The following is a 24,196-nucleotide window of genomic DNA, read 5'->3' as shown; positions in this document are numbered from 1 at the left end:
TAACTCTCTCCGTCGTCGTTGTAGATCATTGGGGTTGCGCTTCTGGTGCCAATATGGTTTCCACGGTGCCGGCGTCTACCATCTCGACGTTGGAGTCAACTGTAGATGTTTCAACCGTAGATGTTTGAATCACAGCCCAACCGGGCAGACTTTGACTTGGTCCTTGCTGTCGTTCTTTTGAAGGCCAAGACTTCAGATGTCTTGGTGAACAAAACAATGCTCAAAGCGAAGAGACGGGCTTCATAGCCTATGACACCAGCAAAAGCGAAGACATCCCCTAATCGAGATGCTTAATGGCGTGACCTGAGCCCATAGAAGTCCCCGGTCGACACGACCAACAGCAACTGAGCTAGTCCATGTGTGCCCCTGGCATAAGGAAAAGAAAGAGGGATGTAAGTTGACAGTGAAAAATAAAAGAGCGGTGGATGTGGAAGATTTGGCTCCTTATATAGAGCGAAGCGAACGGAGACCGTTTGCGAGTTGGAGTCAGCCAAACGGCACATGACAAGATACATGGCACGAAATCCGTGCTGTGATTCAAGTCAATTGCTATTGTGAATCACGTCTTCACTGCTTCAAGGTCAGTGAAGTTACAACGGGCCGCAGGCTCCGAGTATGCGTTTGATGGGCCGCAGGCTACTCATACACTTCAATGAATCTTTGACACGCCCATGAACCATTGCCGAGTTGCTGTGAATCTTCAATTTGCTGATATTGTTCTCGGCGCCCCACGTACATCAACAATCAAAGTTCGTCTCCGGTTTGCACATATGACACGCAAACGCCGTTAATTCACTCATCCTTCTTCGGATTGGCTACAGTGAAGATACCAAACGGCTCAATCAGGCAAAAGATACTTCGTCATTGTCGCTCTCCTAGGGAAATGTAGACAAGAACTCAAGCGACTAGCTCTCACCAGAAGTGGAGGAAAAGTGTGGTGAAGTCGGGCAGGACGATACCATCAAAGAACACGTCCGTTAGGTCAATTATGTTGGCAAATGGGAACGCTCAGCTGTTGCAGAGGGATAGTCTTAGTTATATCTGTTGACAAATGAGCGCTTGGGCGCACCGTTTCTTCATCCCTGGTGCTTGACTATCATGTTGTTTGGCCTGCAATTTGTTATAAATTAAGTTCTGATAGCGAACACTAAGTGGATGCCGCGAAGTACCAATTTGACATCTCTTGGATGGCTCAGGATTACCGTTTTCACTGCGCTCTGGTCCCAAAGAGACGTGCCAATCTGCAAACCACTACTCCGTAACTCCCATCATGTTCCCAATTCCCCTTGCTGCAATCCAAGAACCGTGGCCTGCTTGTGTCCAACCCTGAGAAGAAAGAAAGAGATATATCTGTATCGGCTTGGAGTGAATTAGAGGCTGAATGTCAAGGTCTCTTGCCGAGCACGTAAACAAGGCTCAGCCATGTGCATTCTGCCATTGACAGATACATGTCACGCCATGTTTTGTGTACCAACACTTTCCAAAAGCTGTCCAGTTTTCTGTTAACAAAAGTCAATTTCTATACCTAACTACCATGCCTGTTCAAGTGTTCCTAGCCTGCACCTTGTCTTTTTCGTGGTACAACAGAAATCAATTTTCAACTGCCTTTAGAATCATAGCCCTAACGTTGTTCCGGGGAAAAGGATGTCGAAATCGGCATCCACCGCAAAAAGCCCGCCAATGCGATACATATTCACAAGTGTTTTGGTTTCATCCATCTATCCATTTCCTCTTCGTCACTTCCGAAGACCCACTAAACGTTCTCCGTCAAGTTGTCAAATACGCCGGTGATTGATGGGGGATGCTTAAATGTGTAGTACACAAGACGCCCTGATGTTTTCAGATGATGCGAAAGAATGACATGATCATGCGCAGTTTCATTCAGGTTCTGTGAGGGATTTCATAAATAAAGCAGTCAACGGCGCCGATTATTGCCACACAGGCACCTGTTTATGTTTCAAGACAAATGAAAGGCGCCTTGGCCTTCTTTCATTGCCTTGTATAGCTGTTTCTTCATCGTCTCGATTGTGGTGTAATCTGGTAATTTCAAGTAATTGACACACGTCATGACGCTAGGCAGATAGTCATCAGATGTGTAAGGGTGTTCACTTGGTTTGCAAACCACCGTGAACATTGGCGTTAAGCTTCGGAAGCCTGTCACAACCCTTCTGTTAGAACATCACTGCTTCTGACGAAAGCAAGATATGTTGAAAAGACTCACCTCCAATTGGGAGCTTGGGGCTGCCGGTAGTAAATTGCAAAAAGTCACGGCGTTGCTGCACATCAAACTCGCTCATGGTCTGTAGTAAGTTCTTCACGCTGCGGCTATCCATGTTAAAGCCGTGGTCGGCCTTGATAGAATCGGTGAGAGCTAAGGTGACCGCGTCAGCCAATGTCCAATGTACGTAGAGTGTTTGCTTGCGAGAACAATTCTTACTTTCTAGAGACCAATCCTCCTCAACCTTTCCAAACAAGCTCACAAGCTCATCTGGGGTGAAGGCGCTCAGCGCAGAGTAAGGGAAGACCTGTGAAAATCCAGTTCGGAAAGCATCAACTTGTTGGCGGACACCGGACCCAAGAGTCATATCAATAACTTTCTCGAGATAGGAGTCCACATTTTCGATTGTCACACGCTTGTGCGATCCGTGATCCTCCAGCTCAATATTTGGGTAACCCGGTAATGTAAAGTCCAGGCACAAATCATCCAGACGGACACTGTCAATCACAATAGACTCCGTGTCCGCTACTTTCTGCGCCGCTGTACGGTTGGGGTCTTCATCGATTTCCTTCTTGGCCAATGCGAATTTCTTGATCGTCTTCAGCGAGCGTGCAAGACCAGGGTCAACTATTTTAACCGCGCCAAGAGAGGGTCGGATCCCAGTCATGGGGGCATCGCCGATGCGGAAGAATATCGGGTTGAAGTGAATGTCAATGATGCGAGAGTCGATCATTGATCGCGCAACAAATTTGCCAAGCATCTTAAACATGTGAAGAATGCGCTCCCCGTTAGGAGTCGAGAGCTCTTCTGGATTCAGCGGCCGGGGGAACAGCCCATTTTGGCTCGTTACAAACTCGTCGGTCCCAACCGAGTCCATTTCGCGCCAAAGCTTAAGCTTCTTCTTGGAAAATTCTTTGGATACAGTCGAGTAGAACTCCAGGGTTGGTCCCAAGCCGGTGCCGACTTCCTCGAAATACTCGACTTCCAGGATACTCTGAGCAGCACCATAGAGATCCATGACCTTGAGAGCTGATTCGAGAATCTTGAGACGCGATATGCGGACTTTCTGCCGCTGTAGCCGACCAAGGAATGGCCTGTCATTGTTGCGATCCCTACGGCTATCTTCAGCCTGGGCATTCTGCCACCTTGCCATCGATCGGGCGTATCCAAAAGACGTGGACTGAAGGAAGAGATGCCTGGTCTCGAATGGGAATAAGAAGGGATACAAACGAGCCAGGTCCTCAGACCAGCCAGGAAGGCAGCTGCTAGCTACAATCAGAGGTTCCTCTAATTGCCTGTTCAATTTGGCCGTGAGTTTTGTGTTGACAAACTGGGATAAAGGCTCGACATTGAGACTGATAGAGCTGTTTCTAATTTCAGCCAAAACATCCTCAATATTGGCGTTCAATTCGTGCAAAATGTTGAGAAGGCGAAGGATGGATGCTGTAGTTGGGTTTTTGGCAAGAGACGTGGGAATGCCGCCCTCTGTCTCCGTCTCGCTGTCCTGATTACTTCCGAAAGACACGGGCTCGGCAGTTGGTGGTCCGGGGACACGGCGAAACTTAATAGGATGAGTGGCTGACCAGATACTGCGGCTGACCAGTTCATCATAAGTGGAGGTTGAGGTATGAACAGCCCTGTAAATGGTGGTCTCGTTCGGAATAACTTTGCTGTCGAGGCTGAACTCGATGTGCCAGTCTTGAGGTACAGCCTGCAGAGCAGAGGCGTACGACATAGGTGGTCGCGATGTGGCTGGCGTTGGAGTCCCTTGCCCGGAAGACGGGGGTGGAGGAGGGGGTCCTCCAAGAACAGCAGCGGAACTACCACTGCGGCTGCCAGAAAGAGCCGAGCTTGACGGAGTGGGAACTCTTGTTCCATCATCCTTTCTTGCTGTAATCTTTCCACCCGTAGCAACCTCCAGGTTCACTGCAGAAGGGTCAGGGCCAGCACTGGTGTGATCTGCGTCGTCCATATCCTCATCCAGCTCGCCTACAATGGCATCCAGAGCACTGCCGTCTTCCAAGTCATCTTCGTCAGACATCTGCTTCTCGTCTGCACACTCTAGAGTATTCTGTGGGTCATCTTCCTCGGTCGGTGGTGGTGGCCGTGACAATGGGGTTTCCTCCGCCGACACTACTTGACGCCTGGATGAACGACGGAGGACACCTTTGTCATGAGAAGGTCCGGCCGACTGATCTTGCGGCGTTGCCGGCGTGTTAGGTTGAGGCATTGACCGATTCTTCGATCTACGCGAATATCGTGAGCTTGACGATGGAGTTGCGCTGGCACCGGGTGGTGGAGGCGGCGGCGGTGGTACAGCGCCAAATGGCGATCTTTCGGCCAACCTGGAGCCAGCTGCCCCAGCGGCCGTGCTGAACTGCAATCCCCCCATGCCTGCTACAGCGGCGAGGGCTCGAGACAGCCCGTCTCTGCGCCCAATTGGAGGTCGTTCCGCCAAACTGATTCTAGGTCTGAGGTAGTCATCCAATGACTTGAAGGTAGCAATTGCGTGAATCGACACCATGATGTTCCGGTAAGGCCGAGGGATGTTGGAATCGTCATCTGCCACAAGGCGAAGTCGGATTTGTTTGCCAAGCATTGAGGCAGGGCTACTTCGGTTGCCATCAAACGTGTTGTGATGCACAGTGAGGACCTCAAAATGCTCTGACCTACTGAGCAAATCTTGCATCTTGTGTACCAGCACACTGAACGGGGTAGCGGGCGAATCTGCGGTCGCCGTCTTTGGTTTTGACTTCAGTGAGTACCCCATGAATACTTCGAGGAAGGTGGACTGGGCGGACCGAGCAAGCTCTTCGTCAGGGTTGCTAAAGATGTTCAGCAAGGTCTGTACAAGCCCAGATGCCAAAAGCTCCGCACTCGTAACACTCTCCAGAACGTCAGTATCAAAATAAGATGCAAGTTTCGAGAATAGCTCGTTGTCCCTCTGGGCTCCTCCGAGACCGGCAGAAGTCCGTTGCAGGTAGTACTCTTCCAGCTCTGCAGCAAGCTCAGATAGGTCATTTAGGATCAAAGCGGCCTTGTTTTTCATGGTTTGAGCGTGTTCTCCTCCCTCATGCGTCTCCAGGAATATTTTTGCAATGTCTCGAATGCGGGACGTCATCGACTTCATATCCGAGATGTAACGATGAGGGGGCATATCCACAGACATGGTAGATCCACGGGAACTAGCAGGAGACATATCGCCAGGAACATGGTCGTCATCATTTTCTTCGTCGTCACCGTCTTCATCGTCGTTATCCTCATCTTCATCGTCATCTCCAGATGAGTTGTTAGCGTCAGCTCCGTCTTCCGCTTCATCATGATCGTTCTGATGCTCCCCGCCGTCTGAAATATGAGTTGAAGACTTCGTACGATTTGCTATCTCCTTTTGGACGGTGTCTTTCAGCTTGCCAGCTCCATTTTCATCGTCATCCTCCCCTTCCTCGTCGTCGTCTGATTCTTCTTTTTTCAAGTCCAACGGGTCCTCTTGCGATGCTAACTTGCTGATCTCGTGAATGACGCCCTCTCTATATAGCTGATACCGATAGATGGACTCTAGTCGGCTTACGAGAAGTTCTGTGGCGCGTAACCCCAGCATGACGAGCGAAGGGTGGTCTTGCTGTGAGAGAATTGATGCTAAAAATGATGCGTAAGGAACGGGGACCAAGGCTTCCGTAAGGATATCTTCATCCAAGTTGGACAACATCTTGAGTTGAGCAGTAAGCACCTTTTGTCGGACACTTAGGTTAACAGTGCTCGAAAAGGCATCTGTGAGAGTTGGGAAGATGATCAGAGCAAAGCGGCGAACTTCTGGTTTGCAGTCCTCCAAAAGGTCAAGCCGTTTATCATTAGGGCTCCTTCGGCTTCTGCCCCCAGCAGAAGAGGGTGTAATTGGTTCAGTTGACGCGTTGAGATCAACAAGATCACCAAATGACGAGTCTGTGTTTCGGGGCAAACTTGGTAATAGTTCGCAGATGACGTTCAAAGTTTCCACGATCTGTTCCCTGGGGCGATGGATCAGAGCTTGCATCACAACCACACTGTCCAGCTTGGATGCCACATCCTCGGTTCCGCTGGGAGGCGACACACCGGTCAAAATCTGGTATAGAGTTTCGACAACATTCAGCTTGAACAGCTCTGCAGATAGTCGCGGACTCGCCCGTGCGGTGAAGGCCAGCACTCTGAGGAATTGGGTGTGGATGCTAGAGCCGATGAGATTCGTGGTACCAGGAACCAGAAGTCGCAAAACAGCACGTAAAAGGTCAACGCCCACGAGTTCTTCAAGCTTGGCTGGTTGGTATTTGAAGCTCTCGACAATCCCTGATACACAGAGTGAGGCCTGCTCCACAACCCGTTGATCACTGCTATTGAGGACGTTGAGGAGAATGGGCATGACCTCTTTGACGACAGGAAATGAATCGTCAGGAATGTTGCGACAGCAGTTTGCAGCTGTGGTGACAGCAGTTCTCTGTGTGCTTGTGGCAAAAAAGTCAAGGTAAGACAAGCATGCGGTCAGTCCACCTTCTCTGACTATGTTTGCAGGGTACTCCTGTGAGATCTTCTCCAATGTGCTCAGAGCCTGCTCTGCCAAATCGATGAAGGATATTTCGAGGAGCTTTTGGCACAAAACAGGCACAGCTCCCCCGTAGACCACATTAGCGACACTCGCCGGTAGTGCTTCCATAAGATTAGCCAGACATCGGCACGCCAAGAGCATGACCTCTGGGCTTTCTTCCTTGTTCATGAGGAGAACCAGTTCTTTGACGAATGAGTCTGGTGAGAAATGCCCAGAGAGATTGTCTTCGTTAGACACGAGGAGAATTTCGGATAATTCTTGTAAAGCAATGACTTGAACGGACAGATCGTCGTCTCTCAAATTGTTCAGGAGCTCGCGCAGCCGACCTGTCAAGCCCGACATCATGCCTGTCAAGGCTCGAAGGGTGTTGGACAATCCAGCGACAGCTCCCCCTGGACCACCAAAACCTCCAAACGGGTCGTCATCGTCGTCATCGTCGTCGTCGTCGTCATCTTCATCTTCATCATCTTCATGGTCTTCCTGATGATGGTCGCCAAATCTCTCTTGACCATTTTCGTGTCCTTCATCATCGTCATCATCATCATGGTCTTCACTAGTGTCGTCGATAGGATTTTCGAGAGGTGGCGAAGGTGGCGGCCCAAGATCATTGTTCTCATCCATGCCAGTCATTGCAATATCTTGGTCAGCACTATTGCTGCCATGTCGCCTTGATCTCCGAACGGAGGAGCTAGGAGTAATGTCGGACTTCTTGCCGCGACTGGATTTTCTGCTAGAAATCACTGGTCGGGCAATGGCCTCTGGGGGTTCCGCTGGGGAGGCTCGGCCACTGTGTAACGCCATGGGCTGTTAGCCGAAGGATACATATAACTTGGAGGGTTCAAACAAATTCTATGAAGCGTGTAGAGAGCAGCGTAGTGTCGCCAGATTCAACGTACTCGTTGCCATCCATGTCGGCAGTAGCCTTTCCCTTCCTCCGAGCTCCTTGGAAGGGAGAATTGAAATTGTCCTGCGTTCCCTTTGAAATGGGTTCAGCAATCTTTTGTCTCTTGGACCGTCGATCCGAAATGGCAGGATAGGGTGCCGCAAGAGGCGTAGAGGATTTATCGTGAGTGGAAGAGGAAGAGACTTTTCGCTTTCGGTCAACCTGCGAGGTTGGTCCAGGTATAGTGGGAGTAGAGAGGGTCCCAGCAGGAGAGGAATCTAAAGAACCAACTTGGTGAGCTGCCTGGCTCGCAGCTTGGCGGGCCGAGGATCTAGTGATTCTGGAAGACATGAGTTAATGAAGATCCCAGAACATCCGGCATCTGTAGGCTTGGTAAGGCGTAAAGTAGTAAGTATAACAGGGAGCCGGCCGATTCAGGGCCAGGGAAAGCGAGAAGAACGTATTCAGTGCCAACACCGTCAACCGGTCGGAAGTATTGAAGAAGGGAATAGAAAGAGGATAGAGAGGATCAAAATGATATGCCGAACAAGCTTTTGTGGCAGGGCAACTAGCCGCCCGTCCATGCATCAAAGTGGCGCTTGCAGATGCTGGAGATGAAGAATCCAAAGACTGTAGCCGGTGCTGACTGTTAAAAGCAACCATAGAATGAATTCACGGATGATGGGAGAGAACTGATACAATGAATGGACAGCCTCGCAAGCCTTCGGGAACCAGGGCCAGAGGTGTGAGTTCAAGGTCGGAACAGTCTGAACAGAGGGTATCCAAATGAATTCGAGATGGCCAACTGCAAATGCCACCAGGTCCGTTCAACAGTTACTACCAGCCAGGCGAGGAGGCACGGTACGGTTATTGGGTCTGGACCAAGTGATGCAAGAAGTGATGATGGGTCGAAATGGTCATCCGAAGTCAAAAGTTGGGCCAAAGGCAAGATCAATCAGAGGAAGCAGGCGAGGAGAATGTTGGATCCGGACCAACAATGGTTTCAAGAGGAGGGCTGCTGGTTGTTGTGCGGAGTGCAGAAATTTTGCAGGAACACTTGAAGCATGATATCATAAAAGAAAGCTGACAATAAAAGATTGCAGGCTGATCGGAAGAGATGGTAGGTGCACCAAGAGTTGAGCTTCAAGCATTGAATGCTGAAAACTTGAGCCCGTGAACACTTGAACCAGACCAGACAAGACTTGGCACCCTCGAATCAAATGAGGTCGCTCCTTCTCTTACCTTTGGGGGCCGGCGGCGGCGGCTGTCGCAGCTCCAGAGGCTGTCGACGTCGACGAGGCAAGTCGCACTTCGTTGTCACCTGCCAATGTTCGTTCTGCCATGCCCGGACTACGCCATCAGGAGGGCAGGCGCGGGTTCGCTGGACGAGGAGGGAAGGAACGACAGGAAGGAACCGTAGGTGTATGCAAGTATATGTACGATGGCAGGTTAGGAGTGATGATGGGATTTTAGGAGTTTGTGCTTCTTGTTTGTGGTCGGGCCGGCCGTTGGGTATTAGGACGATCTGGACGTGAGTGGACGATGGATGGGATGGTACAAGGTGGACGGTAGTGTTTCGGCGTCTCGTTTCTCTTCGTGCCTACCCACGCCGAGCGGTGCGGTGCAGTAAATAGGCATCAGTGGCCGAATAGTACTAGATGTGAAAGCAGGATCCCCCAGCAGGACGTGCGATAGGATTGTGTTGTCTGTCAACGGAGGGATTCGAGATGTTGATGGATGTGACAACTGTGTGCCGGTCGGGCAATGGCCACAATGAATGGCGATGGCAATGGCGGGATGACAGAGGTGAGGTCCCAGTTTTGAGAGTATTAGGCTTAGCGCCCTTGCCGCTCTTGGTTTTGGCCTGTCACTGCCCCACAGCACGACGAGAGACCCTGTGCTTCCAGTATTTCTTTTCAAAAGGTGGACTACGGATATTATGAAACCCTTCTTCTGCTCTGACAATTCTGCTCCCAGGAGTAGATCTGCAATATTTATGCAATACAACACTGCCCAGTGGCCAAGTCCCTTTCACTCAAGACGGCAAATTTATTCGGGCATTGCACGTGGACGACACTTTGCAATCCTCGCCCACAAATCAGGTTGGCATATTCAGCTACGACTTGAAGCTTGAGAAAGCTGCCTTTAGTCTGTATCATGCCTAATTCCTTCAAAGACAAGGCTTATTCTTTGGGAAGCTAATGTGAAGGATTGTGTAGCAGCATCACAATCACGCAAACGAGCTGCAAAGGCCGCAAATGAAAGCAAAACGAATCAAAAAGAATGCCCGTTCAAGGCCGCTTTTGACCTTTCAGATGCGCAAGCGAAACATCTGATGCGCACGAGAACTTCGCAGGCATAATATCTCTCCTGGCTGGGGGAAATGTAGGCAGCGTTCCTGAGAAGGCAGGGATATGAATCCCTCCCGCCTAACCATCAACCACACCTACAGCTAGCGCCAGGCGGACAACGCAGGAACAATGATAATTGTGCCCACGGCTTGATGTCTACAACTTTGAGATGTAATGTTGTTACCACGACAAAGCTGGTCTTTTCATCTAATCAAGGTTTTATGAGTCGTAAGGAGGCTCCCGAAGGACGACCGGCCCTCTAAGTTTTCTCCAAGGAGTAAACCGGCTGCTTTGTTATAGTCTTATGGCTTGTAGCTAGGTCGTTGCTAAACAAACCAGGCAGTGGGTAGCATGAAGGCTTCAAAGAAGATCCCCCTCCAGCTCGACTTAACTGTTCAACTTCCAAAAGCAGGCAGAGAGGCCTTGCCGTCTGACGAATATGTGAGTTTTAACATTGTCCTCACGCTGGTGTGGTCTCACATCTGGCCTGTATAAAGCATCCATGTCACTGCGCCATATTGTGCCACCATGTCGTTCTCCTGATGGTTGCCACTTTGGTGATCTATAATGGCCTTGAAGGCGATACAACGCTCCGGATATCGTATTAGATTGACTTATCAGCGATAGACGGTGCCTCACTAATACATAGATTTTATTTAGGTATCTACATCGCCACCAGCATGGCGGAGATGCGGCAGTTTTGAATGGCAGCTAGCAGTAGATCACCACTCAAGGCCACACACCTTGTAGATTCCACACATTCCCAGTGGACTGATTTTCCTATTCATTCTTGAGCCTATAATGAAGATTTATACGCATATCGACCGCTTATCAATCCATGTTGGTAGTCATCTTCGGAACCTGCAATTTAAAGCGGCGCTGCATCTACCAACCCATGGACCACATGCCGTGGAGCAACATGGAGTCTTCACCTTATCAGTGACTAACCGCAAGTAAACACATGTTCCCCGTCTGTCAAAGAATTTCCACAATGTCGTCCTTCCAGTGGACCACCGGGGCCTAAATTGAGTGTGGCGCCGGACCATGGCGACTGGCGGCGACGATATGGGCGGGTGACATACCAAGTCATGTTGTATGAGAAATTGACTTTGGCTCCCGGATGCGGTGAGGAAAGGGGTAACAGCAATCTAGTCAAGGAATTTTGAATCTACAAATTAATCAGAGAGGGTGTGTGTTGACACCCCTTTTTGGAACTGCTACATTAGGACCAGGTTCCGTATATGCATGATGGGATTTGTAATGTGCTGTCAAAAATATAAAGTGGCCCTTGATGGTGCAATCATCAGGGTGTCTAAGTGGGATTTGATCCAACAAGGTCATTCACTGTTAGCGGGTAGTTAATCTTATCAAACCTGACGCCTGTTGCCACGGCGTGTGCTATAAAATCTATTCAGCAATTCGCTAAATTTTACATCTTTTTTATATAATCTTTTACTCTTTTTCTGTTCCCTCACGCCCACCTACACCTTCAATGACTCTTTGCCACCATCGTACTCTGAAAAGTCATACTCATCAGGGTACTTATCCAACATCTCGCGGAGCTCCTTAATCTGCGCCTTCAGGTCTGGCGTCAGCTCCTCATAGACGTCCTCAAACATAGTCCTCAGTGCAGGCTTCTTCTCCTTCTCAGCCTCCGAGAAACCCTTGAGGATCTCCTTTCGCAGACTATCTCTAGCCTCCTTCTCCTTGGCCTCGTCCCAGCAGCCCTTGGCTTCCATCCACTTTCTAAGACGCGTAATAGGGTTGTCACGTCTCTTCCAGTCTTCTACTTCCACACGGGCACGGTAGGCGAACGAGTCGTCTGACGTGCTGTGGTGAGAGACACGGTAAGTCATGCATTCGATGAGGATGGGCTTGCCGCCATCTTGTAGAGCCATCTCTCTGGCCTTTTTGACAGCTTCGCGGACTGCCCAGATGTCGTTGCCGTCGATGCGGATAGTGTCGATGCCGTAGCCGATGCCGCGGCTGGCGATGCCGTCTCCGCGGTATTGGTCTAGTGTTGGTGTGGAAATGGCGTAGCCGTTGTTGCGGCAGATGAAGATGACGGGGCATGATCGCGTGGCAGCAATGTTCATGGCGGCGTGGAAGTCGCCTTCGCTGGCGGCACCTTCGCCGAAGAAGCATACTGCCACTTTGGCCTTGGAGGTGGGATCCTGCAGCTTTTGCATCTTGAGGGCGTAGCCGGCACCGGATGCCTGGGGAATTTGTGTTGCCAGTGGTGAAGAAACTGTGTGCTGTAAGGGAATGTTAACTCAAATTGTCGTGCATGGTGGACGCTTCTCTGGGAGAATGGGTATACTCACAATGTTTAATCTCTTGCTGCCGTAGTGAACGGGCATGTTTCTCCCCTTGCCAGGATCATTCTTGTTGGCAAAAAGCTGCGACATGAACTCCTTTGTCGTCATGCCTCTCTCCTTGAAGAATCCTTGCTCTCGATACTGGCAATATACGGGGTCTTCCGGGTCCAAAACGCTTGAGCTGCCCACGCTGACAGCCTCTTCACCTGCGCTGACCATGTAGAAACTCAATCGACCCTGCCGTTGCGCGTCAAACATGATCAAATCCATAATTGAAATAAACAACATGTCCTTGTACAGCTTGACAACCGCCTCGTCCGAGATATCAGGCTGGAAGGACTGGTCGACCACGGTGCCATTCTGATCAACAACCCGATAGGTGGGAAGGGCATTGTAAGACTCGGGATGCTCATAGCTCAGCTTGGTCGTGAAGGCGCTCTTCAGGGCACCAGGGAAGGACACATAGTCGGAATTGGGTCGTTGAGAGACACTGCTCGCGGCGCGAATGGGTGCGGAAAAGGCGGGCGTCTTGGGAATGGCGGTTGTCGCCCTTCGAAGAGGGAGGCTGCGAATGACTCTGGACTTCATGATGGGATGTGTTGCGGGTGGCGGTCGTCACGAATGCACAAAATATGTTCCAGTCGAGGATATACTGTGAGATTCCTGCAACTATCCGCTTGCAAAAATCAACGTCGAAAACAAGTAGGGAAGAGAATTGTATTAGTGTTTTCCCACACAGGCTGGGGAAAATCGACGAGAGTGGTTGTTGACGGCCCGCGACGGCGATGACGATTTGAGCCGACAGAACCCGCCACTTCGGGTCAAGAATTCATTGACATCCACTGCCATCAATTGATCTCCATGCAATAGGCCGAGCAGCAAACCCCAGAAATCGGAAGACAAGCCAAAGTCCCAGCCGAGTGGTCCGCTTTCAATATCGCAGCCAAGAAATAATAACTGACCACTTTGCCTCGTAGGCCAATTGATGGGTTTGCCGACTTGTTCGTTTACGGATAGTTGTGCAACCGGGAAAGACCATCGCTGCAGCATTGCGCCAGACACACACATCGATCTGAATTTTGATGGCGCACAGCATCTTTCTTGGTCCCACGTTACAATCGGGTTTTGCAGTCTGAAGCGTCCATGTCAAGTTCATTTTCTTTCTTCACTGCTTAGGGTACTTGTTAGGTAGGAGCTTGGCAGCTGGCAGCACTTGTTGACGGTTGCACAGGTAATTCATCGTGCAAAAACAATAAAATTTCTGAAATTCGTGTAATCTTCTGGCCTTCGTGTTACTTCTTTTCTCGTAGCTTCATCCAAACGTCTTCATCCTCACGTCCACGTTCCTTTCATCTGCACCAAGTACTCGCATCCAGCTTGCATCTCCACGGACTCCAAAAGCATCAGCCACACACCATAACGAAACTCGCAGACAGGGAAGCATCTCGCTGCCAGTTGATCGTGCCAATAATGATGTCTCCAGGGGGCAGTCTCGCGCTCTTAATCTTGGGAATTTTAGCCTTTGTCGGTCTCATCTACTGGTTCCTCAAATCCAAAATCAACAAGTTTGTCGAAGCCTTGCTCGCCTACAAGCGCAAGATTACCGATGTCGAACAAGCTGCGGAAAACTCTACCACAGTTTCCACAACCTAGGTCATTCAATTGATAAATTATTCATATTTTAACGTCATCAATCTTTTTACTTTTTGACAAACTTTTATCTTGTTTCTTTTCCCTCGTTCCCGTTTCTTTTCTACTCCTACACCAAGTCGACCTCCTTCCAAATTCAATCTCTGCGCCACATATCAAACTGTGGCTCATGCACCTCCCCCCACTCCCCCAACCCATTGCCGATTCTCTGCCACAGTCGTCAAATTTCCAGTCTCATGCGACAACACTTCCATACTATATATTTCCGAACATTCTCCCCAAATCTTCCACAACACCACCAATTGCACACGCAATATGGTAGCCCGTCGAGCGCTACGGAGCTGCACAAGCAGTTCCTTCCAACCATCAAGATGTCTCAATCGCACAATCTCGCGCCCCTTTTGCGCAAGCCCACTCCACCAACAGCACCAGCGAACACCAACAGCTGATCGCGAAACACACTTTGGTTACGAGACGGTCACCGAGAGCGAGAAACAAGATCGAGTGGCCGGTGTCTTCTCCAGCGTTGCCGAGTCATATGACAAGATGAACGATTTCATGTCCCTAGGTATTCATAGACTTTGGAAGTATGCATCTCCCCATCAGAAACTCAGAACAATGAAACATAAACAACCATTCTAACAGAGCCATCTCATAGAGACCATTTCGTCTCCTCTCTCAACCCAGGAGCAACCACACCTCTCGGTCAACCCCAAAGAGTCCTCGACGTAGCCGGCGGCACGGGCGACATCGCCTTCCGCATCCTTCACCACTCCCACATTCACAACGGCAACCCCAACATCCACATCACCATATCCGATATCAACCCCGACATGCTTGCCGTTGGTAAACAGCGCTCCCTCGACCTCCCAGCCTCTTACCAGTCGAACCTGTCCTTCCTGGAGGCCAACGCCGAGGTGCTCCCCTCTCAGATCAAAGACAACTCCCTCGACCTGTACACCGTTTCCTTTGGCATCAGAAACTTCTCCAACATCCCTGCCGCATTGAGGGAGGCTCACCGCGTCCTGAAACCCGGCGGTGTATTTGCCTGTTTGGAATTCTCCAAAGTAGACCAATACCCGCTGCTCAACGCCATCTATAAGAGGTGGTCCTTCAGTGCAATCCCCCTGATTGGTCAATTAGTCGCAGCGGATAGAGACAGTTATCAGTATCTCGTGGAAAGTATAGAGAGGTTTCCTAGCCAGGAAGCCTTTAGGGATATGATTGTTGATGCGGGGTTCGAAGTTTCGGGAGATGGGTACGAAAACTTGACTGGTGGAATTGCGGCTATTCACAAGGGGATTAAGCCGCTGTAAGATGTAGAGATGGCGTGCATGAATAGTCTTGTTGTATAATAGTGTATTATGTTGCAAAACGTAGAGCAAACACCTACCAATCAACTATAGATCTTGTTTCTTCTCCTGAATAACAGCACAAACAATGGTATCATCATCACTTTTGGTGAAATGATGTTAAAACTCATCACTACACACCCGTTGATAGCCACACCAGGGCGCGACCTATGCCAGTGCAACTCACAAAATGGAGCCCAGCAACGAAAAGGGAATAAAAATCAAGGCCACGGGTGCAAGACGAGCAAACTCCATACAAATCAAATTAAAAAGTAGAAAAATAGGGGCCCATCCGCGACAGCGAAGCCCCGGCAGGCTCAAATATCTCATTACGTACACGTACAACAAAGAAACGCAGGCCAAACGGCGGACCTTGCAAGACGCGGCTCGTTTTTTTCCCTCTCCCTCCCCACCCTTGCTCCAGAGCTAGAATCAAAATGTGACAAGAAAACGGATGCCAGAGACTTTATGCCTCGGGCTCCTTTGGGTTTTGGGAGGAAATGCGGAAAGAAGTGAGGATATTCAACGAATCATGAGAAGAACGGTCACAACAACGACAAGTCAGTCCCTCATTCAGCTGGCGTTGAAGGGGCTGCCGCTGGAGATGAAGTACCAGCTTCGCCCTTCATGCCTCCGCGTCCGCGTCCACCACGTCCCCGATCACTTCCTCGTCCGCCTCGGCCGCCGCGTCCACCGCGTCGATTGCTCTCCGAGTCGCTGTTGCCGGTGCCTGCGCTTTTATATCCACTAGCCGAAGCACCGCCTCGAGCATTACCACCCCAGTTTCCAGCTCCACCGCGGGTGCTAAATGTCTTGCCCTCCCGGTGTTGGAATATCTTGACAAGAGGTCGGGATCGGTCTTCCTGGGTGCGCGTCTTTATCTCCTCCGGCAATCGAGCCATGGCCGCGTCTCGATCTTCACTAGTCTTAAACTGAACAACCTTGTTCTGATTGCCCCATTTCTCAATCTTCACAATCTTGCCCTTGTCGGCGTCATCAAACAAGTCGCGGCACTGTTCTTCGCTGCTCACATTCATGATGAAGAGACCAATAATGTCAGAGGCTGGAACCTTGGGGGCAGGCGACGACGCAGGCTCGGGGCCGTTCGCAGATCCGTTGGGGGCAGCTGGTGTCTTTTCATTGTCCTTGGTAGCACCGGACTTGGCAGACGTCTGTCCTGGCTGAGGAGTAGCCGGCTTGACTGGGCCAGACGCCTGTGAGGTGGCCGAAGCACCCTTTGGCTGTTGTGTTCCGGATGCTTGTCTGGGCACTGGAGCCGCAGGTTGTGCAGTAGCAGCAGGGGGTGCAGGAGTGCTGACAGTAGGGGCAGTGGTGGCGGCAGATGGAGGAGCAGTGCTGGTGGCAGCAGCAGGAGGAGCGGTCCCGGGCTGCTGTTTAGCACCACGGTGGGAAAAGTTGAAGCCCTGGGCACGCATTTCGGTGCCAATACGTCCATCCTGGATTTCCAATACGAGATAGCCAAATGCAGCATCAGCAAGGTTGAAATTCCACATGTTCTTGAAAGCACTCTCATCCACTTGGCCCAAAGCAGCCTGGCCGGTCACGGGGCCACCAAACGGATTACCACCGGCTGCTGTTGTTGGCATCTTTTCAACGATTTGCAAGGCATTCTTGAGAAGGTTCTGCTGAGCCTCATTCTGCGCGATGGCCGGCTCAACCTCACCCTTGACAGTCTCCCAAACGTCATTGAAGGAGGCTTTGGATGCGGCAAGCTTTCCGCGGTAGTGATCCAGGGTCGGGTTAACGCTAAACTCGTTGTATGAGCTGCCATATCGAAAGTGCAGGCCGGCAGAAATGGAGAAATCTGCCTTGAGGGCAACGGAGAGCTGGTTCAAAATGCCCTCTCTAGCAGGTGAGGCGTGTGTGATGAAGATTCTGGTTTCAGTAGGGTCGTAGACTCGATGTGCGGTGTCCACAAGTTCTCCCATCTGCAATAGCGTCGTCCACATGGTACCTTGACCACCGGCAATAGTAGTTCGACCTTCACCATTGTCGAACAACTTGTGCATGACAACGGCACCGCCGAGACCCAGCAGTCTAAGCTTGACCCCACCAATTTCAAGCAGCATAGAGCGAGCCTCGTCAATGATGTGAAGGTTGGGAACCTTATACTCGGACGATCGGAATTTTTCCAGAACTCTAACATCCTCACAGGCACCCCATACGGTATAGACAGGAACATCAAGCTTCACCTCTCCACTGAGCAACATCGGGAGTTCGGACAGGGGGAGATCGCTGGCAGGGAATCGGGTTTTGACAGGGCCATTTCCACCTTGTTGGATTGCCTTCTTGACCGGATCGGGGATCAGAGGAGAGTACTGGGCGACATGCTTGAGGGTCTTCTCGGCAATACGATCCAGTGATGTGTCGTCGTAGAAACCGAAATCACCAGTATGAATGATGTGGTCGGCGCGAGCTTGCTTTGCGAGTTCGTTCAGCGATCTTAAGTTGCCTGGAGTCCAAAAATGTAAGCCTCGGTCTGCAAACTCGCCGTCTTCCTCCAAGAAGATAATGAATCCTCACCTCGAACATCGGCAATGCAAAGAACTCGAATAGGCCCCGTTTGAATAACTCGTCCCTGATTCGGTAAAAGCGGAGCGGCACCGGGCGGCAAGCTACTGCCACCGTTTTGCAGATAGCCTTGGTTGTTGTACGGTCGTGGCTGTAGCTTGTCAGTAAAGGATCGTGACGGATACATGCTTGTTCCTGGTGGAGCAATCCTGGCAGTGGTGAATCTGGCAGCCATGGTGAAGCACGTGGCGCTGGTCGTGGTGAAGAGAACGAGAACTTGCGCATCGGGCCACCAGACGCTTTATGACGATGTGGGAAAGAGAAAGGGGAGAAGGATGGGATTGCAGCGTGGAGGTGATACGGGCAAAATAGAGAGACGTGCAGCATCAGGCATCGCCTGACAGGTGTTTGCCAGCTTCTGCCAGCTGTCTGATATGCGACAATGCTGAATTGACGATGCGCAGGTCGGAAAGAGCAAACGGATCGGGTTTGGGTTGGGGGTAAAGCAAACTCACAGCAGCCATTCTATCCAGTCAATAATCAAACGCGCTCCGAGGGAGGGACTTGCGAGAGAATTCGTAACTCTAGGGCGTACAAACGGTGACGAGGAGAAAAAGCGAAAGAATGGAGTGCGCCTGTAGATGGGAGATGGAATGGGTATCAAAAGGATGAAGGATAGCGGCGATGATAGACGGACCGCTGTCAAAGGAGGTGTGGTTTTCGCAGCTCAAAGTCTAGCAAGCAAGGCTGGAGATAATTTTCCCACATGAACCTTGACCAGACCGAGACCAGGCACTAGGCCAACAAACCACCACTGGGATCAGACCTTGACCAGACCGGCCGGACCAGACGCGAGAGACAGGCCAGCCAAATCGCAGAAGCCAATGGGCGTGACTGGCCAGCGTGAAGTGTCTGGCGCTGTCTGGTGTGCTGCTTGTGCTGTGTTGGCGTGTGCAACTGTCCCAGTCCAGCAACCGGGACGCAAGACTTAGCCCTATTGGGTTTAGCCGAACAACATGTTGTGGCCGGCCCCCTAAATTTTTACTCCTGGAGTGAGCTGATGGGGCTTCCCAGCGACCCCTAGTGTCGGGGTTGGCGTACCTGGGGGCTGGAGGCTAGCCACTGAGGTGCTGAAACTGGTCAGGTCAAGTGGGCTCGACTCGACGGGCACCGAGACGACTCGACTCTGGACAGATGCATGGAACCAGTGTTGAGTCTGGTCCATCGGCCACGTATGTTGAAGACTGGATTTGAGAATCGAAAAGAGACGCCTGCTCACTGGATGATGGGCGCCTACAATACATTCAGGCTCTCAACTGGTTCGGAACCCGACGTACCTACTTATGTACGGAACACCTGAGTATATGTACTTGATAGTCATTGCAGCGCAGTGGATGCAGCATTTTGAGTTGGGCTTCAACTGTGACCAAACTCATTTGGTTCCAATATTTGTTGACCTACCCTGCACACATTGGACATCTGTCAAACAACACAATCTAGCTCGCCTCATCTTTTTTGTTGGATCCCAAATTAAATCAATCAGTTGTGCGAGATATATAGTTGTTAAAAGATTGCACGGCTAGATCTTCTGCCTCAGATAAAAATGCCAAGAACCGCTGCATCGCAACAAACTGTGAGCTGAGACCACCACCAATGTCACACAGCTGGTACACGTCCACAACAAACAGGCAAACAGTGACTTGGATGCCATACTATACATAGTACAGCGACGTGGATGCAGCTATTCGTGGTCTGCCGCTTTCATTCGCCATATAGTTACGTGTCGCTTCGGAATGTCACGATTCATAAAATGCGACGATGCGCGAAATGCTCTGAAGCGTCCATAAAATCGCCAGGGCCCTCCTGACTCCAACGCGCAGGCCAAACAAAGCGGGAGTTGGTTCCTCGAGACAAGAACCTGACTCAGATCACTGTTGATGAAACATATCTTCAATCGATCAAGACCTGAAGACAGCAAACTCGTATTTGGAGCCGAACCGAATACTGTTTCGTTTGTCCGGCTTCAACTTCCAGAGACTGCTGAGATCAACTACCTAGGTACCTGGGTATGTATCTAGCTGCCAAATATTGGTATACATCCAGCACGGAGTATATTACAAGCTCAATCAATGTCTGACTGAGGTAGCTATTTTAAGGGCCTCCGTGCGGGAAAAGACCTGCCCGACCAGACATACATATCAGAATCACACAGACATGGACCAAACCAGATTTGACTTTCTTAGTCTCTTGTAACATTTCAAGGACTCGGACGCCACTGGACCCCTGTCCGCGCCGGTGTTAGCGGCTTTCAGGACCAAGGTTGGCCCCCAGCGAGTGACGCGGTGGTGCGTCTTGCGTGCAGAGGGGCCACGTGACCCACTCGATGCTGGGACCTTACCCTGCTGGGGCGCGTCGACAGGCCCAGGGCCTTCTGTGGCCTGGCACTGGGGCCGAGAGGTCCAATGTCTGGTGTGGTTCAGTCTGGTGTTGACATGGAGCCTGGCCAGGCGCCAAATTGGCAGCCGTACCAGTTGACCAGTTGACATGTATGCACAAGGCGGCGCAGCCACTGACTGGTGCATGTCATGTCCGACACGGCACTGGCTGGGGCAGGCACCTGGTCAACGGCCAACTAAAGTAACCAGACTCTCCTTCACGACCACCAACTAACTTCATGTTGAGACTGACGACCAGACGACGAAACGACTCGCCAGAGAACGCACCACGACCCTTGCACTCGCCTCTTCAACACTTGGCCTTTGACTCTCCTCATCGTCGCCCACGTCGCCTACTCAATACATTCGCCTCTCTCCCAGTGACTTCTTTCTACGCATCACACCAGACTGTCTCCGTCCCCTAAGTCGTCAATCCCCGCTGCCCGGCCTGCAGACCCTTGCCCACCATCTGAGCACCGACAATCCAGCACAGTTGCCCCCTCGAAGTTTGGTATTCCTCATGCGACGATAAGAACGACCGAAGACAGCAAGGCCCAGACTCAGGAGGCGTTTACATCGCCGCCCTGTTGTCGACAAGCTGACATTGGCAACTGTTGAGTGGCCTGGTTCTGTTTCCTTTGTTCGCCTTTGAATGATAAGACTCGTTGTCTTTAAAGGTGAACGTCACCGGTTGACTCGTGCAAGACAGTCATTGTAAATTAGTTCAACAAACCTCAGAGGTGAATCAACAGCCTTTGCTTTTGCCCTTGATGATGGTAAGTTTTGCGGATGCTGTTGGAGTTGGGTACTACAGGTGGCCGAGTTCAAACTCAGACGTCAAGACGGACGTCAACGTGGCACCTCCGGCCCTCTGCTCGGTATCGGTCTTCGTTTTTCTCTGGGTTGCTTGCTGATGTGATGACTCTGAACAGACCTCATCTCGACCCCGCGACGAAGTTGCGGGCAGTTTTAGCAGTCGGCGCGGCCATGCCAGTCAACTTTCCATTTCGGACCCTAGCCACCATGTCACGGAAGCGATAGGAACCCTCTATGGCGATGAAGACGATTCCGGATCCGAAACTGGCGGTCGACCACTAAGTTTTATCGACGGATCTTCGTATAACGAGCAAATACAGCGGCCAGTTCATCTTGATTCACAGCATCATGCTCACGCCCGCTCGCGACATCAACAGCAAATGGACTATGATTCCCGCAAACCCCTAACACGCTCAATATCGGACGAACCGTACGGGTCACATCCTTCTCAAGAGGAAAATGGCGGCAGTCTCAAAAAGTCACAAACCTTGCACCTTCCATCGCCGAATCGTCGTAGCAGCAGGCAATTTGAGGGAGGCTCAAAAAGCCCCGTGTCGCCGACACTCTCATTGCGAGATGTTCAGGCCGACGAAGCCGGCTCACAATTTCCTCTCACCAATATTGACAACCCAAATGACATTGCCCAAGAATTGAGCAACCTCCAAGCTCTCCGACGCATGTCCATGGACGTCGGAAACAGTATTGATCCTGACATGCCACCTATGGGGCTTTCCGCCATGCCTGTCATAGCGCCTTCCGGAGACGATGACGAGAATGATCCTTCAAGACTGTTATGGGTTCCGGCTAGAGTGCACCCTGAACTCGCCCCGAGTGAATTCAAATCTTTTCTGGAGAAGCGGGTGCAGTCAATACGAAGGAGATCTGGCGAGACCCTTCTGTCAGCCGAAGGCGCAGATTTGAATCGTAGCGATTCAGGCTCTTTGAGGCGAAGGAAGTCGATGCTCTCGCGACAGATTGATACTTCCGCCGGACAGGGGGCAGTGGGATATGTCGATGGTGCTGACCGGCTGGAACGCAAACGGTCCAGCGCAAGTAGCAACAGCCCCGAATTGAGCCTGGATGAGTTGGTAAAAGATCCTACTCGAGCTGTTCAAAAGTTTGCACAAGAAGCACAGGGTTCTCCCAGCGGAGAGACAGGAAATTCTGATGATATGCCAATTCTGCCCATGGCACCTGGGATGGGCCTCAGACGATCCACAAGGACAACGTATCGCAAAGGCGGCAGTTTACGATCTGGCGATTGGGTACCCTTCTCCAAGCGCATCGCCCAACGGCAACAGGAGGGCGAATTGCCTGATATGCCTAGTGCACCCCCGGGACACTCACTCAATAGGGTACAATCTGAGCCTACAGCAGAAAACTACTCGCGACCAACCCGATCTGTTAGACGTCAACAAAATTTTGCCCAGGACTCACCCTCTGGAAGGACACTTACCGATAGAACTTCTCCAAACGAAGACGACGTGCGGGTTACTTCACCACCTCCCGCGCAAGAGCAGCTTCATGTGCACACAAACTCGACACCTCCCATTGTTTCAAACCCAGAAGCCGAGCCGCGAGACCACGACCGTGACCATGCGAGCGATCAGTTGTCAAGGACGTTCCCTCAAAGGTCCTCATCGCAGACTACTGGATATTCACAACAGGAGGCCAACCCACAAACACCTGAAGTTGTGGTGGAAGACCCTCCTCTTTCCCAACCTGGTAGACAATCGACACCCGCTGCTAATAACTATAACTCTCAAAAACCGGTTCAGCCAGCTCAGTACTCCCTGAAATCTCAGCCAGCCTCACAACAACAATCGCATAATGACAGCTATGGGTCGCCATCTTCATCCCTTCTGAGCGGCGACTCCTCACGAACCGACAATCTTACTGTTATCCCCACCTTCAACCAAATCGACAAGAAGTCGGATCGGAAATCAAAGAAAGATAGGGACGACGACACTGCTAGCACATCATCAAGCAAATCTGGCAGCGCATGGAAATGGTTCAAAGGCGTCACTGACGACAAGGAGAAGAAGAAGGAAGAGAGCAAACGAGCCAAAGCCAAGGCACTCGTCGAGAAAGCTTCGGATAATGCCAGGCTAGACGTTATTCAATCATCTATAGACAAAACTCCTGCAAAGGGACGCGAAAGTCTCGTTTTGGATAGGGATAACGTTGACAACAGGTTGCTGGAGGAGCGGAAGAAAGAGAGTCATCGAAAGAGCGATTCAAAGAAGGACAAGGATGGCAGTATCTTCTCATCAATATTTGGCGGCAGCAAACGGAAAGAAGAAAAGGAAAGGGCAAGCAAGAAAAGCCAGCATCTCCAGGTTCCAGAGGAGCCGGCTTACAAGCCTATGCTGCCCGACGTGGATTACAATTGGACCCGTTTCCCATTGTTGGAAGAGAGGGCTATCTATCGGATGGCTCATATCAAACTGGCCAATCCTCGGCGTCCACTGCTAAGTCAAGTGCTGCTCAGCAATTTCATGTATAGTTACCTGGCTATTGTTCAGGCTATGCACCCTCAGATGAACGTGCCGACCTCGCCACAACAGAAACGGCTTGAAGAAGAGGCTCGACGAAAGAGACAAGAACAAGAGTATCTTGCTCAGCAGCAAATGGACGACGAAGATGCTGACAACAGCTTGGAGCAATACAATTTTGACTATCACAGAGTAAGTTTCTCTGCTTTATGCGTTGAATGGATCATGTTTATTGACATTTTATTCAGGCTGCTGTGCAGTATGCTGAGTCCGGATCTGATGGCCAAGTGGACTATGTTGACGAAGCTCAAATCTACGAAGACGAGCACGGAAACGACAACAATGACGACTATGGTTATGATAACCAGGACGGCTATGGCCACAGCGTCAAGGATTACTACCAATATCAAGGCAATGATTCGGACCACCGCCGTCATGGTGGCGATAGTATGTGGTAAACCCACGAGACAGCCCCAGTTGCTTCATTTACTTACAATATCTTTCCCTTGTTCTCCGAAGACTTTATATAGTCCTCCGTTTATCTTCTTCCCGCATTTCTTTTGCCTAGAA

The 24,196-nt window shown here is 50.8% G+C and overlaps 5 protein-coding genes across 5 annotated transcripts; 2 read left to right on the top strand and 3 right to left on the bottom strand.

Annotated features, from left to right (window-relative positions):
- Positions 1 to 1,957: 1,957 nt before the first annotated feature.
- On the bottom strand, positions 1,958 to 8,028 carry VFPPC_01718 (ubiquitin-protein ligase Ufd4; the record flags this gene model as incomplete). Its single annotated transcript, XM_018281494.2, has 4 exons — positions 1,958 to 2,154; positions 2,222 to 2,371; positions 2,438 to 7,581; positions 7,691 to 8,028. 4 exons carry the CDS (start codon positions 8,026 to 8,028, stop codon positions 1,958 to 1,960), a joined length of 5,829 nt encoding a protein of 1,942 aa, XP_018150237.2.
- A 3,481-nt stretch (positions 8,029 to 11,509) lies between these two features.
- VFPPC_01717 (2-oxoisovalerate dehydrogenase alpha subunit, mitochondrial precursor) lies at positions 11,510 to 12,934 on the bottom strand (the record flags this gene model as incomplete). Its single annotated transcript, XM_018281493.1, has 2 exons — positions 11,510 to 12,283; positions 12,353 to 12,934. The coding sequence occupies 2 exons, from the start codon at positions 12,932 to 12,934 to the stop codon at positions 11,510 to 11,512; spliced, it is 1,356 nt and encodes a 451-aa protein (XP_018150236.1).
- Positions 12,935 to 13,819: 885 nt separating this feature from the next.
- VFPPC_13141 (ubiquinone biosynthesis methyltransferase coq5) lies at positions 13,820 to 15,312 on the top strand (the record flags this gene model as incomplete). Its single annotated transcript, XM_018290918.1, has 3 exons — positions 13,820 to 13,984; positions 14,429 to 14,583; positions 14,655 to 15,312. The coding sequence occupies 3 exons, from the start codon at positions 13,820 to 13,822 to the stop codon at positions 15,310 to 15,312; spliced, it is 978 nt and encodes a 325-aa protein (XP_018150235.1).
- A 605-nt stretch (positions 15,313 to 15,917) lies between these two features.
- Positions 15,918 to 18,115, bottom strand: VFPPC_01716 (Ser/Thr protein phosphatase; the record flags this gene model as incomplete). Its single annotated transcript, XM_018281492.1, has 2 exons — positions 15,918 to 17,821; positions 17,893 to 18,115. 2 exons carry the CDS (start codon positions 18,113 to 18,115, stop codon positions 15,918 to 15,920), a joined length of 2,127 nt encoding a protein of 708 aa, XP_018150234.1.
- A 2,973-nt stretch (positions 18,116 to 21,088) lies between these two features.
- VFPPC_01715 (telomere silencing protein Zds1) lies at positions 21,089 to 24,084 on the top strand (the record flags this gene model as incomplete). The annotated part of the gene is made up of 3 exons (XM_022428238.1): positions 21,089 to 21,193; positions 21,248 to 23,818; positions 23,875 to 24,084. The coding sequence occupies 3 exons, from the start codon at positions 21,089 to 21,091 to the stop codon at positions 24,082 to 24,084; spliced, it is 2,886 nt and encodes a 961-aa protein (XP_022284758.1).
- Positions 24,085 to 24,196: the final 112 nt, after the last annotated feature.

The sequence above is a fragment of the Pochonia chlamydosporia genome, chromosome 1, assembly GCF_001653235.2.
Source record: "Pochonia chlamydosporia 170 chromosome 1, whole genome shotgun sequence".
Lineage (NCBI taxonomy): Eukaryota > Fungi > Ascomycota > Sordariomycetes > Hypocreales > Clavicipitaceae > Pochonia > Pochonia chlamydosporia.
The sequence above is the reverse complement of the archived record's forward strand: the minus strand, read 5'-3'. Positions and strand labels throughout refer to the sequence as shown.